General features: G+C 36.8%; 1 protein-coding gene across 8 annotated transcripts in view; it reads left to right on the top strand.

Annotated features, from left to right (window-relative positions):
* Positions 1-8111: 8111 nt before the first annotated feature.
* The window catches only part of cacna2d4a (calcium channel, voltage-dependent, alpha 2/delta subunit 4a), a 198805-nt gene continuing 189079 nt past the window's right edge, over positions 8112-17837 (top strand). For all 8 annotated transcript variants that reach the window (XM_069192103.1, XM_069192098.1, XM_069192104.1 and 5 more), the window contains exon 1: positions 8112-8875. In XM_069192103.1, the coding sequence (XP_069048204.1) occupies positions 8745-8875 (131 nt within the window). In that variant the 5' untranslated portion in view covers positions 8112-8744. The remainder of the gene's footprint in view (positions 8876-17837) is intronic.

Below are 17837 nucleotides of genomic sequence, written 5' to 3'. Positions count from 1 at the left end.
CACAAACACATATTCACTCTAGGGCCAGTTTTCTCAGAAGCCACTTAACCTACCACTGAGGATACTTGGGTGTCTTTGGACTGTGGGAGGAAACTAGAGAACCCAAAGGAAATAGACACAGAAAGCATCCCAGGAGTTGAACCCAGGGCCCCCAGCACTGCAAGGTAGCACTGTGCCACTATACCACTCTTCTAATCGCCATTAGTTTTATTAATTAAACTTTGCATATATTCCCATATTGTCACGATATTAGTTCCCCCTCCTTAAGGGTGCTCCAGCCCTTTCACTCAAGACTATTCTATGCACCTGCTCCCTATTCCCAGCCCACCTTAAAAGCCAGGCGCTGATGCTCATCCGGGCTCTGCATCTGATTTCCATATCGTGTGAGTCCGGGACCTGGAAGCGCCTGGTCCCGTTAAGGTTTTAACCTCCGTTCCCGTTCCTGTTCCCCGTCCGCCGGTTCCGACCCAGTCTTCGTGGTTTTTATCTTGTTCTGATGGATCTTCTGGTTTTGGACTTTCTCGTGTGTTTTTGGATATTCCCTAGGACTACTCTCTTGGATTGTTCGCCTCGGCCACACCTCCCCCGTGCACCAGCGCACCTTGGACACGCCCCCCTTGTCTTCAGCCCCGTTTTCCTGCATGACGTTTCCCTAGTGTTTCCCCACTCCGTCGGACTGTGTCGTCCGCATAGGGTCCGGAAAGAACTGTTCGTTACACATATTGCACCTATCATAGATTTTTCTTTTAAGATTTCTTGTTATATAGTTCAGCCGTGCTTGTTTTGTTAACATTTTGTAAACATCTTGGGACATGAACGGTAGTTAATTAATCACTGCCTTTCCAATACGGAAAAATAGTTCTAAGTCAGTATGATAACTGAAATATATTGATACTCCCTGACAAATGAGCTGCCCGCCTAGGTTTTTATTTCAAGCAGAAATCCATTATTTCAAGTATTTGTCAAAACTGGGCTTGCGTTTCGAAGTAGCGTGAAATAAATTCTGTTGATTACAGAAATGCAGGAAATCACTGTTCATGTAAAATTAAAAAATAGGCAGTATGGTTCAGTACTTTAGTATAATTTTCGTAGCAGTACAAATTAGTTCTGTTATCCCAGTGTTTCAACTTAAATTGACACCTGCTGAATTAGCCAATATATAATTCCTTTCCTAAATTACTTTGAATTATTTAATATTCCTGAACTCAGATGTCAAAACACTTTCTGACTCTACGTCTTGTATATATTGTTTATTTATTTATTTATAGCCCTATAAATATACATTGATAAATTTAGCAGGTTTTTAATAGTGCCCAATAGCAGGGCAATAAGACACACTACTTACAGTACGTACATAGCAGTTCGATCAACTTTGAGACAATGGTAAGAAGCACGCAGTTATATGGATTGACATTAGATGTTGAATGTTATAAGCTTGTTCATAAAGAAAGTGGAAAGAAAGCTAAAATAATATTAAACGTACAACTGTTCTACCTGCTCTGCATTATTTGTACAAGAGCCTGTAGATTGAAAATGTGTACATGTATCACAGATCACGGTGCCAGGCAATTTGAATCTTGTATTTTCTTGTAAAGTGGAACATAGTTTTGAAGTAGGGAGTGACCAAGTTTTTATTTCCTGTGTTTTAGTTCCTATCACACAGATTATTGATCCCTGTGATGATACACTTAAGATTTTACTTCTGAAACACATTATTCTCTCGTGCTTGTCAGCAGTTCTTCATGTTGTCTGTTCCTGTTGAACTTAACAAGATCTACAAGGGTCCATGTCATATGTACGGTAGTCACCGGCCCTCCCTGCTGTTCTGCCAAGCAAATCCCTTTATCTTGGTCGTCTTTCTGTCTCTTAAACTTGTGCCCAAATGAAGTATGTGGCCATTAAAGACACATGCTATTCGAATGATTAGGAGTGCTCACAAATTCTAAATTCCAAATCTAAATTCCACTTTGGACTTTCAGAGTCTGACCTCCTTAAAATTTCCAGCTTTGTTCAATTACACTTCTCTATGTGATGAGCAGTACAGGCAGGTGCTGTTCGTCAGTGGCATTCAATGTATGTCTCCTGTGTATACAGTTTATAGCTTTAAGATTCTTTGGGATGAAAAGCTGTATATGCAGTAAATGTAAGGAATTCAAATTAAATTTTAACTTAAGCTTAGGTCTGCAGTCCATTAAGTCCCTGAAAGAATTGATATTTAAATACAGTAGTTACAAGTACTGTTGGTAGTCCATTAAGGTTACAGGAAAACCAGTTGAAAGGAGATTTTTAAGATGTGCTGCATCTTACTTGGGCACCATCCCAAGTAAATGTTAGGAGCATCCAAAGAGTGTAGTGTAAAAAAAAGGTTATTCCGCTTTGATCTTTGAATTGTGCAGAAGGAAACAAAGCGTACTGTACATACAGTACAGCACTGTGCATGCAAATCATTTGTACCTGGAGCGAAATGGATTACTTTTGTAATTAAAATCGTGTTACAGTAAATGAGCACTGAGGCGCCGAAAAAATCTATACTTTTAATGCAATTTGTTTGGCAATATCTATCAGTTGCAAAGTTTGTGTTAAATGTTAATTATGTAGATCTTATCAACTCGTGTAGTTTTAAAGCAAAAAGTGGTCCCTTTCCAGTCTATGTCAACTAAATTGTTTTAGTGTAGTGTTATTTCCACTGCCTTTTATTTTTGCTTATTAATTTCATATAATGATATACTGTATTTAAAAATAAAAAAACATGATTTGTATTAAATTAATTTGACTTTACTAAACGTACTGTTACCCAAGTCGATTATGTTTGACACAATTCATTATATAATATTTATATCTAAGGAAATATTGGAGGGAAAGGAGGTTTTGGTTATATCTTCATTTGATGTCAGCATTTTATGGGTAAAATAATAATTGATTAAAAAAATTCACAGTCTGGGATTCAGCTGTGTAGCTAAGGGGCTTCTTGCAGTATGTATCTAACCCTTGGGTTGTTATTATTGGGAAAATTTAGTTCCAAATCATTTCTTTGAATTTTAAAGTGCTGTTGTCTTCAGGACAGATGATGCTAAGTCTGTCTCCAGGATTGTAAAGTGGATCACGGCAGCACTCTTTCTCTTGTCACCATGCTTACGTTTATTTTCTTCTCCGTTTCATGTCCTGATTGCCTCAGATCCTGTCTTGCGCCGACCACGCTTTTTTGTAAATCTTTGTAATTAATGAGCCCCCGAGGGATTTACTGTGCAGTGTTAAGTTTCTGGGGGTTCTGCTTGGTTGAGTTTAGCTGATGATGTGAAAGTGAGGTATTACCTTCCTCTCTGTGCCAATCGATCACAATGAGGGTGAAGGGGAGGGGAGTTGAGCTGGAACTTAGACGATAGGAGCTGGGGTCTGAGCACCCCAGCGATTTTTGTTCAGGGGGGACTCCAGAGAGTGTGTCTCCCTGCATTAAAAATAACTAACAGTTCTGTAACACTCTAAATCAGTCCATGGAGGGAGGTGGCAATGTGATATCCTGGGACAGACTGAGGAGTGATGTTTTCAACACGGACACTTTTGCAAGTCTGAAACTTGAAAAGAAAGGTAAGTTTCGCTTCTTGTTTAATGTAGATCCAAACATACTGTAGGAAGTATACTTCCAGACATGAAAGCTTTTTTGACTATGCACCCTTATAAAACAGTATTGAGCTTATTAATATGATAATACAACAGATTGTGTCAGAACATTAATATTTTAGCAATTGCATGCTTTGCATGAAGTCAGTTTAAATGATCTTTCCAAGGAAAGTTTTGTTTTTACATTTTAAATAAATCTTTCAAATCTCTACATCTTTTAAATCCCCTTATGAATAAATGTTTCTAGCTTATACATGAATATGTTAGAAATCCCAACCTATAAAAACCACAATTCCAATGATAATTATTAAATAACAGGAATATATACATCTACATCTTACAAATAAAAATATATACTGACTATATGTTCTGACTCCCCTGAACCCTGAATTCGATGTGGCTGTTAGAAAATGAATGGACAGATGGATATACAGTGCATGAATATACCTGAATGTACTATATGTATTTATATATAACTGCAATAATGTTTGTAATTGCTTATAGTGTAATTATGTGTAATTATGCTTACATATAACCTGAAGAAGGTTCCACAGCCTTTGTTTTTTCCTCTTTTCAGCATGGAATAAACCTTCACTTGTTCCTTTACATACTGTATAACTACACTGCATTTCTCAATTTTTCATTTTTAATTTGTAAACACTACAATGTGGTATATATATCGTATATGATCTATTTTTTGTAACTTACTCAAAATGATCTAGTAAAAGAATAACATTTTAATTATGCTATCGGTTATTTCATCTGTATGAAATCTCAAAGACATTCCTTAGCCAATAAAGGTTGAAATCTTTCCCAAATGTTTTACTTTTTTTTTTAGTTTAGGGAGTAAAGGAGAGTCATTAAAGATCGTATGAATAGTTTTCTTCTGATTCTCTAACTTTCAAAAACCAAAGTTCCCTTCAATTTCTTGTTGTCAGTGTTATTTCTATTTTGCTAACTGGAGTTGCGTGGATTTTCCCTGTCCTGACTCACTGTGATGCAGGAATGCCAGTGAGAGACATGGGCCTCCCATCTGCAGTAATCAGGTTTGATCCACATTTAATAACTGGGTCAGTAGGGAAGGAATCTTAAGCAACATCAAGCACAGCATTTGGAGTTCATTGGCAGAAATCTGAGTTTCTCAAGGCGAGGTTGTAACAGTCTTTGAACTGGGATATTACTACAACCACATTTTATTAAAAAAAGTGATCATCATACTTACAGGGTCAAACATCTTGGAACTTGGGATAGAGAGATATGGTGTTTCAACATTCCACAACTTAATATAAATATAGAATATAATGTCTTTTCCATAAGTGAGCAGGTGTATTAGCTCCAGACACTGAAATATTTTCTGATAAGGTGATTATCGAACTGATTTTCAAAGTGAATGCATTTATTTTGGAAAATAGAATCTGTCTAAGCTTATATGAAGAAATTCATCATGTTAGCACAATAGGTACTTGTGAGTCCTTTAGATTCCCCTGGTTTCAGCCTGAGTTCCCCCTTTTGGAATGTGGAAATTGCATTTCAGTGCAGCTAAAAGCTCATGGAGCTTACTTAAATGGCCAAGTAGTTTTTTTTTAATTAAGTCAATGTGTTCAGTCAGCACATACACTTGGAGCTGGTTTATCTTTGAAAGCATGTACTCCAGGATCAAGGTAGAAAATCAGGCTCTAAAATAACAGTGTTTAAACAGCCTTGGCTGTAAAATTAAATACCTGCGAACTGTTAATATGAATCATCAGTGGGACTGAATTGATATCATCTGAAAGTACATCATGTGAAATAAACCATATGGTATTTCTATTTTATTGAAGAATGCCACACAGTATATTTTGTCCATTTTCTAATCACAAGGCAGGGTACACCCTGGATGGGATGCCAGTCCATCACAGGGCAGAAAGACACAAACTCACACTAGGGCTAATTCTCCCCCGAAGCCAATTAACCTGCTAGTATGTTTTTTGGACTGTGGGAGGAAACTAGAGCACCCAGAGGCAACCCACACAAACACAGGGAGAACATACAAACTCCACACAGATAGCACCCCAGGTCTGGAATTGAACCCAGGACCCTACCACTGCAAGGTAACAATGATAATGACTGTGCCAACCTGGGAGATAGTTTATGTTTGATAAAAATATCATATGTGAAGAAAAAGCATAAACATAGAAAAAGGACCAGTCTCTCAGAGATTTGGCTTACAAAATATAAAACAAAAAATTGGAAGAGTACTTCTCTTTACAAAACAAAAAATTAACCAGACAAGTATTTTTTATCATTTTCATATATTCATATTAGTATAGTAACAAAATATGCAGAATGATGATGCAGAATGATGTCTATGTTAGACACCACACACATAAGGATGACTTGGATTCTATGCATTACTGTAATAATATGGTATATTGTAATTTACAGAATAATGCAAACCATCTGGCTATGTGAGGCACAGATAGCATTAAGAGACAATCATTACAAGCTGCATAATTGTGTTTTGAAATGTGATTCAACCTGTAGTATTTTTATTTTTAAGATATATGTATATTAGAATGAAAGAATCTTAAAATAATATTAGTCTTTACAAATATCCAAAATGCTGAACTTGTAATATCGTTATTGGACAGCATTTCAATTGGAGACTTTATAACTTATCTTGACACCATTAGTGCTCACTTTTAGCCATTTGGAAGAAGCAGAAAGGTTACAATTTACTAAAAGAAGTAAGGTTTCATTTTGACAGATGTCCACTGTTTTCTAATACACCACTCTGGAAATTCTTGACTTAACTCCTTTTTTTAAATCATTTTTGTTTTATTTTATGAACAATCAAATAACGGTAATCTTAACTAATCTAAATTAAATGTATCCTTCTAAATCCAAAGTGGTGTAAGTGGAACATGAAGAAGTAATAGAGTTGTCATTGTCATGAGACATTTTTCACCACCAAAACAGCCAGTTTTGGTATTGGGCTTTCACATGACAAAGGCAGGTATTGCTTTAACTGTGAGAGAACCCAAGTAGTACATGTTAATGCAAAACAATGTATGATTAATTGGTCAGTGGAAGCAATGAATGAAATCATTCCATAGCATGCACACGAAGGATTGAATTTTATGTTCCGTATAACATAAATAAAGCCAGAGAACTGTTAACCTGTAGTATACAAACAATTTCTTGCATCTAGCAAGTTTAGTTAAAAACATGCTTTTGTGACATTTGACAAAAATAAAATGCAGACAGCTGACAGAGGCAAATTGTCTGATCAACAAGCAATGTATCTTTTGAGAAAAACAAAGGAGTAGACTGTTATAAATAGCCTTATGAACTTAAAGTAACAGACAGGGAAAAGATTTGCTCCTTACTATAGGATGAGGTAATTTGTCAGTTTAGTCAGCAGGAGAAAATTACTACTAAGGTGTGTTTTTTGGAACAAAAGTTTTTTACAGGCTACAGTGAAACTGGCAGAGCTCTTTTCTTCTTGCAAACTGCTGTTGCTCTGCCTTGACTTACAAAAAAAGGCCAGATGATGGCTTCACCTCTGTAGCCTGGACTTTCATTCTTAAAACAGAAAAACTGAAAGTATGCAAAGACTTATTTTGATATAATGAGATATAATATGTCTTATTACAGATCAGCTATAATTTTGATTTTGAAAACAATAACATGAGACAAAATATGTTTCTACTAATAAACTGCAAATAAATTATTTTGCAATAAATACTGTACTTGATGATCCTAGGACTAATGAAGCCCCCAGCCAACTCATTGCAATAAAATGGGAATAAAACCATGACAACCAGTGCAAAGTAAGCCATAAATGTGGTGTTGTGACAACATCTTATCAAGCGCATGTACAGTCCACAGAAAGATAACAACATAATCCTCAAGAGGCGTGGAGTGATTAAAAATAACATTGAGACTTAAAAAGCAAAGAGTGAACAACATTTTTTATACAGATTGAAATCTGGTTCAGGCTATTTTAGAGCCCTACACCAGAAGGTAAAAATCTGAAATTCACAGTAAGACAGTTTGTCCCTCTTCATAGTGGTCTAAATCAAGTAATCGTATAAATAAATCACAAAACCAGTGGTGTCATTTCTGCATTGTGTTGGTTTCCAAGATGTCTAACACTGGAGCTAATTTATTCTGTAGCTGAATTGACACTGACTCTGAGGGAGTACATATGTGCTTTGTATAGGATGGTAGAAAATCACTATCAGGTCCACTAGATGTCTCAGTCCCTGTGTGAAATAAGCTTCTGGTCTTCTTTTTCCCCCCTAACCTCTGATTGGATAGGCACAGACCTGTCTTCAGAAATCACAATAATCCTCTTTGACACATCCCCTAACCCAACCCCTCACCCCCCCCCCCACCCCACTATTCCCGCTGCCCTCTTCAACCACCACCTCTAGAAACCTGCTGTTGGGAGGAGATTTAATCCAGCCGGATTATTCTGTACACTGTGTGGCAGACCAGTCAGCCCTCCCTCCTGCAGTACTGAAGCCAAAGGGCTCTGGGCTGCTTCTGTGGTCTGCGACTGGAGCAGCTGTCCATTTTCTTTCCGACTCTCTAGTTTAAGAAACTGATTGAAAAGGTCCTGTCTTTAGGGGCAAACTGGGCTCTAGAAAGCAAGGTGGTGGTATCTTTGTCTTAGCATTTTTCCACGTTGGATTCATAAAAAGACGTCGGGGGGAGGGGGGGGGGGGGTTCATAAAGTGCATGTGGATGCATTCCCAGTTTTGGAGAGGAATGATTGGGCCTTCTCTCTCGCTGGACGTCTCCCTCGGGGAACAGCAACGGGGAAAGTTGTAGGAGAGGCAAGAGGATGAGATCGAAGAGAGGAAGGAAGAGGGAGCACCGAGGCAGAGAGGCAGCGGTGGGCAGAATGCGCGGCCTTCAACTGCGTCAGTCAGCAAGATCCTCTGACCCAGCCTCAGGAAGACCTCAGGAAGACGCAGGAGCCTAAGAAGTCTGGGCCAACATGTCAGACCACAGACTACCTACCAGGATTCTTTTTCTTTTGGTGGACACCTTGTCTTCTTTGCACATGACCTTTTAGGATTTCTTTGCAAGCCATATCCGTAGATACGTTTCTTTCTTTCTCGAGCAGAACTGCAGGAATGATGTTGTGCTGTGGGGGCTGGTGTGCAACACTGAGAAGAACGGCAAGGCTGCGGGTCATTCTCTGGATTATCTGCTCCAGCTGTCTCTGTTACTCGGCAAATGCACAGCCCAGGATCCCGACTGAAACGTAAGTGCTGCCCCAACTCACTAATTTCACTTTATGTGCTTGCCTTTGTTCCTTAAATTGAAGTGATCTTCCATGCATTTGAGGCCCCTTGGCAGGAGGTGGAGACCAGTCTTAGAAATAATAATGTTATGAAGAGAATGGATCCAGTTCAATTCACTTGGTAAAATGTTTACCAGGATTGAATGATTCAAAGTATGCTCATCATTTAGGAAAGAACAGCTGATGCCTGCATTTTATTTGCCTGGAAATGCTACTTTGGAATCATCCCTCTTGAAATTATCCTACCTCTTCTTTCTCTTCTTATCTAATAGTATACAAAATAATTAAGGGTACTGGTGATAATTAAAGAACAATATAGGCCCGGGGCACAGAACAGCAGCAGTGTTCTGTAAGTCGGTAATAATCAGAAATGCCGGTATGCTCTGCAGCTCAAGGATACAACTGACCTCAATATCTCTTATTTTTTACTTCTTCTTCTTATTAGAATAATAGTTGAAGATAAGATCAATAAACAAAAAAGAGCCTGTTAAATAATAAAACTACAATGTAGATCCGGAACACAGATAAGTTAATCATTTTTAATAACTCAGTAGAACAAATAATAGTAAGTGTTGCAGTGTTGTTTTGGTGTTGACACAGCTGCCTGGAATACCTTCACTAATTCAGGTGAAGGGCTGCATAGAGGAATTCTGTGTGTTTGAGCAAGTCAGCAGTTAGTGTAGGGCTTCAACACTGGTGGTTGTACAACTGTATTGTAAAAAAAATCATGCCTAAAACATATTATATGACTATAAAGTTAAGTAAATGGTCACTAACATACAGTAGATCTGTTTTTTTCAAGCGACATATTTTTTCACTTTTTTCAAGTCCAAAGATGTTGAATGTTTTACATTCAGAACTGCTCCTTCCTAAATGATCACCTACTGTATTAGAGCTTGTATGAAAAATTAATATTCAGAAGAGCTAAACATGAACAGGTGTCCCATAGCTTATTTTTATCCTCTGTGAAAGCAAATGATGTAAATGCAATCAACTGTGCAGGCTCTTATCTGACGATGATGTTTTACTTTCATCTCAGAGTGATTTGAAATCTGTGAATTTTAGGTAGACAGAGCTAATGTAGAAATAAACTGCCTTGCAAACGTATAAGTACTGTGTAGAGGTATACAGGTATAATATATTACATTTTTACTAGTAGTGCAAGGTATCTTTGAAAAGTTTCTGCTCTAAAAGAGATTTTAAATCAAATAGAAAATTAAGGACTCAATCCTTAATCAGTCATTGAATCTGTTCTTATATTTATCCTGGATAGATATATACAATATAATATATAATATATATACAATATTTGCAGGTGATATCAAAATAGGAGCAGCAATTTCAAAGCAACAATGGGACACAGAGACTTCATCAATGTCCAGATGCAGGCAAACACAGATCAGACGTAGATTCAGAATATGATATGAGTAGCAAAAACACAAACTATAAATATAAGACTGAGCTTAAAGAAGCGAGTTATGAAAAGAATTTAGGTATTTATGTCGATACATCATTTTCCTCCAGTAGAAAATATGGAAAACATTTAAACAAAGGCCAGCAGACTGTAAAGATAATTAAAAGTTTAGAATTTCAACTGTATGAAGTTATTACTATTATAAAATGTGCAATTCTGCAATGTATTATTATAACCCTGAATACTGCATCCTGTGGCTGTAATTTTACAAACAAATTTAAAACATTGCTGCACTTGAACTGTTACAAACTATCAGCTTATTAACCAGTTAAGAGAACTGAATCTCCTTGAAAAGAGGAAACTAGTATTTATTCAGAAGTTTTTAGGAAGTCCATCAAATTGACCCCTTCAAGATCAGTAGTAAAAAAATAAACTATAGGACACTTGGAAAGAAAAGGGATGTGTTACTGAGGGCACTTCCTTGCACTTAAAGCTCTGAGAGCTTGGAACAAGACCAATTATGTTGTTCAATCTGATAGCCCGACTTCCTTTAAGAAACACCCTCAATTAGCTACTAGCAATGAATGTCCTTCTCCTGTTTGTGACCTTTGTCCTACTCTTAGTCAACTGGACATCACATCATACAGTAGGTTACCATCTTTTATTCATACTATACAGTACCTACCATATAAGTCATTCAAAAATAATAAGAATCCATTCTAATACAAATTCCTGTGATATTCCATTAAGTGCATTAACCATTAAACATTTCTCAATCCATACCCTGAAACAAAGTTTAGAGTCTCAGAACTATATTAGGAATATGAACTCATTGATCTGCCTGATCATATAAAATTATTTTGGCTAATGAAGTATTCTATATTTTAATATATTAAACAACACTACTGTACAACCATGCCGTCCTGTTTCCAAAAAACAAACAATAATTCATAGTTGAATTTCCTGTCCTCAAATTATCCTGAAATCTTCATAGAAAAAAGAACCACAGTAGTAGGATATTTCTGCCTTTATCCAGTGTTGTTCAAACAGAAGCTGCACTAGCAAAGTTGGTTAATAGAGACATCTGCTGTGAAAAGAGGTGTATGGTTAGATATACTGTACTGCAAGTTTAAAGGCACTGCTTTAAACTTGCTAATAGGGAACTTCCTCCTTAGCACAAACTTAGTGAAGCAGAAGGTTGTGAAGTTAAATTTACAAAATACAAAGGGACAGTTTCACAATTTAGTATTGGGGTAGTCATATTGCTGTAATCTCAAGTGAGAACTAAAGTGATGTGTGTGCTTCGTGCTTAGCATGATACAGCTCCTCACTCACCAATTATGTGCTGAGTATTAAGACAACAGTTTACATAGGCTCTTTAAAAGAGGTGCACTAGAGTGCTAACACTGAATCCCCAACAAGGTAACCTGACAGCAGTCACCCTGTGTTTTTATAGTTTATGGTTAACTGTCCTGCTGACCAGATATAATCTTTTATACACTATATTTACACAGAGGTAGAAAGCAGATGTCTCTAAACCCTTATTTTACCAAGTCTAATGGCAAAATGTTTGAATAGCATTTGATATCAAGTTAATCTTGAAATACTGTACTTGTCTTGTGGTTCATTAGCCTTTGAATTGGTCCAGTGTATAATTATATAATTTAAAATTGAGGTGAAAGGAAAACAATAATTCCATGTGGCTCAAGTAGGACAGGATCTAAAAACCTCATCCTCTAGCTGACCGGGACTATATGTTAAACACAGAGATTTAGTTGTCCAGTGTGCCAAACAGCTTCATTTGGGCACATTTGGCATCACCAAGCTATAATTTAAGATTAAGGAACACACATAATCTGTATTGGAAGGCGTGGTGGTGCAGTTGTTAGCATTGCTAATTCTGGACCTGCGGTGCTATCTGTGTGATGTTTGTACAGTATATTCCCCCTGTGTTCATGAGGGTTTTCGCTGTGTGTTCTGGTTTTTCTCATAGTTTAACGATATACTGAGAGGTTAATTGTCGTCTGGGAAAATTGGCACTGGTGTGAGTGTGTGCATGCCTGTGTTTGTCTGTGATGGACTGGTGTATATGTCTTGTGTCTGTTGCTTGCTGGGGTAAGCTCTGGCTCCCCTGCAACCCTGAGTTGGCTGGCTGGAGAAAATGTATTGTATGACATTTTACAGTCCATTAAATTAGAGGTATTAATTTCATATGCTGCACTTTCAGACTATATCAGTCAAGTTCCACTGTGGAGTCATATTAATCATTTGAATATATTTAATGTTATATAGCTTGTTTTAACACTGTTATTACTGAGCCTATTTTCTAGCTTTATCCTGGAATACTGTTGTTTTTGTTGTCAATAATTTAATTAATTTGACTATATTGTTTCCACCTCCTAAAATGTTGAAATTTTGAAGAGACTGTGTTTGTTTGAGATTGGTTCTTGTAAAATGTGAGAGTTTTTTTTATTTCTGTTTAAGAGCTGAAATCTGCTTCACAATTGTGTGTAAATAAGAACACTTGGATTCATTAAGAGCTTGATTATACAATACAGAGCTCAACTGGAATATGACAAAACAGACTCAGAAGTGCTCTGAAACCAGCAACCAATCAACCTTTATTTTAAAGCATTGGCTAGAGTCACAACACTGCAACAGATTAAATACTTTTACTTGACCTGTATGTAGAGGAAGACAGAACATGCTAGAAATCAGGAATTAAGGTAGAGGGTCTCTAAATTATCTAAGTGTCAGGGAAATTATAAGAGAAAAAATGCGAACTGCACAGGATACAGGCATTATTGTGCTCTTGAAATAAATAATAATAGAAATAAATTATCACAGAAATCACAGACCTCAAAGAACTTCAGGAGCATTAAATAACTATCTTGCCAAAAACAAGTCTTTCATGAAGGACCTAACCTTGGCAAAGATATGTAAAAGAAATAAACAAAAGCTACTCTAATAATAGTCTTGTTTGCTGAAGACTATTCCTACCTCTTACATCCCATTTGTTGTATCAAATGCAGGCTCATAAATAACAGCACCTCTGCAAAGATATGGATGGGTTAAAACAATGAATCCCTCATAGCAAGCACACAAAGTGAAAGTATGATTGAAGTGCCACCCACTGCACTCCATAGTTCAGAATAGCATAAGAACATACAGTATAGAGGTTTACAGATGAGAGGAGGCCATTAAGCCCATCTAGCACAGCTGAAGTGTCCTTCAGCTTTATACAGTAGGTTGTGTTCAACATTAGGGTATTTCTAGACATGATTAGCCTTCAGGGGATTGTATAAGTCTGCAGAAACCTTTGTGGAAGAATATGGTATAAAAGAAAAGTTTACTTTCAGTCTCCAATATTTCTTTTAAAATCTAGTAATATTCCACGTTAAGGGCTATTTTAGGATCCAGTATACTGTATAGATGCATTTATAGTATTATTTTGAATAGGGAGAAACTTGATTTCCTAGAAAAACTAAAGGTTTTATTTGAACAACCCTAGATGCTCATCATAACATAACTATGAACACTAACTTTATTATGCATACTTTCTGATTCTTATAATTTGGGGAAAACCAGATGGTTAAAACTCTTTGCGGATCATATTTCAGGTGTTTATGGTCTTCCCAATATTTCAATTAAATCTTTTAAGACACCATCATCCATAGTGATTTACAAAGGCGTAGGCACAAACTATAAAGCTTTGCATCTCACCCAAAGAATACAGCAGAAAGACCTTTTGTAACATATTTAAAGCTGAGTCTCATCCTGGGAAATTCCCGGTAATAGAAACTTAATTTTTATTCATTTCTGGCTGAACGGTCTAGCCTCATTACAAGCTTCTACTGCATACCTGGAGGATTGTTTATCAGTATTCTAAGACAGTTTGTTCCAGTCCTGGTCTTGGCGAATTACACACCTGCTTGGTCTGATTCCAGCCAAGCTCTCAGTTACACAATCGAGCCCATAGTTGTCTTAATAATAGGATGTATTTAAACTGTTTGTTGGGTTCCAGCTTTTGGCTTTCATGAATAAAATAAAATCTAAAACATTTGAGTAGAAAGAAAACTTGGAAATATTCTAATCAATTGTTAGATCAAATAAGGCTTCATTAAGGTGATAATGCTCAGTTGGACCTTATCATGGGACAAGGAACACCTTGTCCCATGATGAGGTGGATATTGAATAAGTCATAGAATTAAAAGAAGATAACATAGGAACAACATAATGGCAGCATGCTGTTCAGGAAATGCCAAATGTTTCTGGTGGAGATGGGAAGGTTGTCTGGTTTATGCATAGAAACAAATACTCTTGTCTTTCCCATTTCTAATTAGCCCATTTACACTCTAATTAGGACAATTTCCCTGGTTGTGCTCCTTTCTTAGAAAAACAATAACTTTAGGGATTTCAATAAAGGCAGAGGTCTCATTAATTCAGAAGCCTGGTACTGTGCCTTTGGTTTAAATTACACAGTGATTCACACACAACAACTCCCAATGAGCACATCCGCTGTAGTCCTAAATAGATTTGCTTGGGTTATATTTTTTATAAGTTGTTTCATGTAATAACTTCTGTAATGGGAAATTTAAGAAAATCTTCAGTTGTACAGTATTTGGTTTGTACAACTTGCTTTCTCCTGCTTTGTATTATTTTTCAAAGGCAAACCTGCGTGTCATTAATCTCTGAATTTTTAGTTAGAGGAGTATCTGTTTTTGACGTCGTTTTGTGGACTCTTGGAAGCTGTTCAGTTTAGAATAAGGAGGAACAAAGGAAACTAGGACAAGCTATAATCATGCCTTAATATAGGCACTGGACACCGGAGTATCTAAAAATTAAATCAGTGCTGTACTATAGCCATTATTATTGTATATTGCATCTAGTTATTACTACTGACTAAATTATGCACCTACCTAAGAGGACCAGCATTGCACAATAAACACTAGTGTGTTGTTACCCATACCTGAGACTGCTACATCATGTGAGGAATCCTTTTATGATTCCAGTATATCAATGTGCCATTAGATTTATACTTTTCAACACCTAGTCTCTAAAAAAGAAAGCTGAAAATCTGATATTATTATTGATAGATGTCTTGATATTCTGTGCTTAACTGAGACCTGGCAACAACCTAATGAATTTGTTTTATTTGATCAAACTGTTCCTGCAGGTTTTACTTCATTAGTGAAACCCCGCTCTACCCATTGCAGGGGTAGTTTGGCTGTAATTTATAAAATTCTCAAGGAGCTATTTGTTTATTCTGTCACCTCCTTTGAATACTTTGATCTTAAGCTCTTTGTCTCCACTCCATTGTTGATTTTACTTGTTTACCCGTCTTCTAAGTCCTGCCCCATGTTTTTAACTGAACATCTGTGGTCACACCTTTGATCTGGTCTGTGCTCCATGATATTGAACTGCAAATTCTGATCACAATTCTGATTATATTGATGTCTGTAAACCTCTTTCTTCTATGAAATGTAAATACACAGAAATCTGAAATCTGTGAACTGCTATGATTTCTCGAATGCTATCCTTTGTTCTCCCCTTGCTGAAGTCTGGTCGTCATCGACAGCTGACCTAGTCAGTAATTTTAACAGTACATTGACTAGTACTTTGGATAAATACCGTCTCCTTAAAACTTATGTAGTTTCCTTTAAGTGCTCCTCTCCATGGTATATACCTGAACTTTGCTCTTTGAAACTAGCTGGAAGGTGTCTGGAGAGCCTACATAAAAAAAACGTGATTCGCACTTAGACATATAATGAACGTATAATGATCTTTCTCTATCTCAGATTCAATCAGCTCTGGACTCATTAAGTCCTTTTCTCTGTTATTAATCAGCACATTAACCCCCCTGACGATTTACTCTCTCTTCCACCCCTGACCTCTGTTTTTGCAAATCTTTCAATCCAAGACTGATGCTACAAATCTTCTATTATCTGAATCACGCCCTAGCCTTGTATTTGACTTGGACATCTATTTGAGCTCTAGTTGTCTTGTAAATATACACTCCATACCTGATTTTTCCAAATTTAGCTTACTGTTGTTAATTCAGATCAAATCATACAAATTATTAACAGCTGTAAAACAACTTATTGTTGCCTAGATCCCATTCCTACATTTTTACTGAAAGCTTGCCTACCAGACATCTGCCCTATAAATGTCAACATTATCAACAATTCTCTTTCCATGGATGTGGTCCCTAATGCTTTACAGACTGCATCAATCACTCCCAGGGCTGGCCCTTGGCTTAGGCAATCTGGACAACTGCCTAGGGCCTAGAGGTCACCAAGTGGCCCCTTCAAAGTGCAACTCAACATGGTTTTTTTTCAGTACATTCAAATGTGTGTCACAAATTCCCTCCAGTGGGACTGTCTGTTGCTGTTGTGCTGATCTAGGATGCTACAATTTGTTTGTTATCAACTATAATATTATTAGATCTGGGTGGAAGTGTAGTGGTTTATTTTACTGTCGATGACAACAGTGCAGTTTCAGCTGCACTGAATGCTGTTCTTTTAATTTTGGAACGTAGTAAGTGCGATGATCAATTTTACTCATCTTTCATTACATCTAACATGAAATGAAACATTACAAGTGTCCTTTTACTTGCATACTGTTGTTATGGTTTAAAATTAAAATCCTGTACTCTGAAGGTAGTTGCAACTGGTAAAATAGTACCCCAAAAGGAATATATGGGTACTGAGAAAAGGAAGCACAGAAAAGAAGGATAAACAATTTCATAACAGAGGTACTACTGTAATAATGCATTTGTATTTTATTTGGTTTTGAAGTTGTCAGATCCATGTAACTAGCAAACGGTAGAAAAGCCACATTTTCTAGCTGGACATGTAGACTACTTGTGGGGAGAAGTTATCGGATTCATATTTCACGCTGGTACTTTCAAAGTTAAAATATGTTGTCTTTGTAAAACGTGTGCATCTTGTTCTTGTTTGTGAGGTATTTATTATGTGTTCTTCAAAGCTGGTTAATAAAATGTTTTCTAATTATATAATTCATATATCATTTAATATTAGGAATATATTAATTCAATTCAATTCAATTTAATTCAGTTTATTTTTATATTGCACCTTTCACAACAAGGTTGCCCCAAGGCACTTATCAAAGCTGTGTGACAATACATGACATTACAATACAGAAAGAGAAAAAGCCAGAAGGCAACGGAGGAGAGGAACCAAAAACCCCTCTGTAAGGAGAAAAAAAGCTCTAGGTGTCCAAGGTCAAGTGGCTGCCCAACCCCTCTGGGAATGCTAAGATTATATAATTCTAAAAAAGTACTAAATGTGGAGTATTAGGTCTTCCATCATGTCCTTCTGTGTGCCAGTACTCCATGCAGATCTCTATAGAACGGCAAATCCTCCTAAATGCTAGCTGTATTCACGATGTCCCTCTTGGATCCATGGCAGTGATGCAGCATCCACCTCAGATGGTGTCCAGCTTGGTCACCATCTGGACATGTGAGGAGGAGAAAATGATAGTTTGGCC

Source organism: Lepisosteus oculatus, chromosome 7 (assembly GCF_040954835.1).
Source record: "Lepisosteus oculatus isolate fLepOcu1 chromosome 7, fLepOcu1.hap2, whole genome shotgun sequence".
Lineage (NCBI taxonomy): Eukaryota > Metazoa > Chordata > Actinopteri > Semionotiformes > Lepisosteidae > Lepisosteus > Lepisosteus oculatus.
This window is presented reverse-complemented; position numbering and strand designations above follow the sequence as displayed.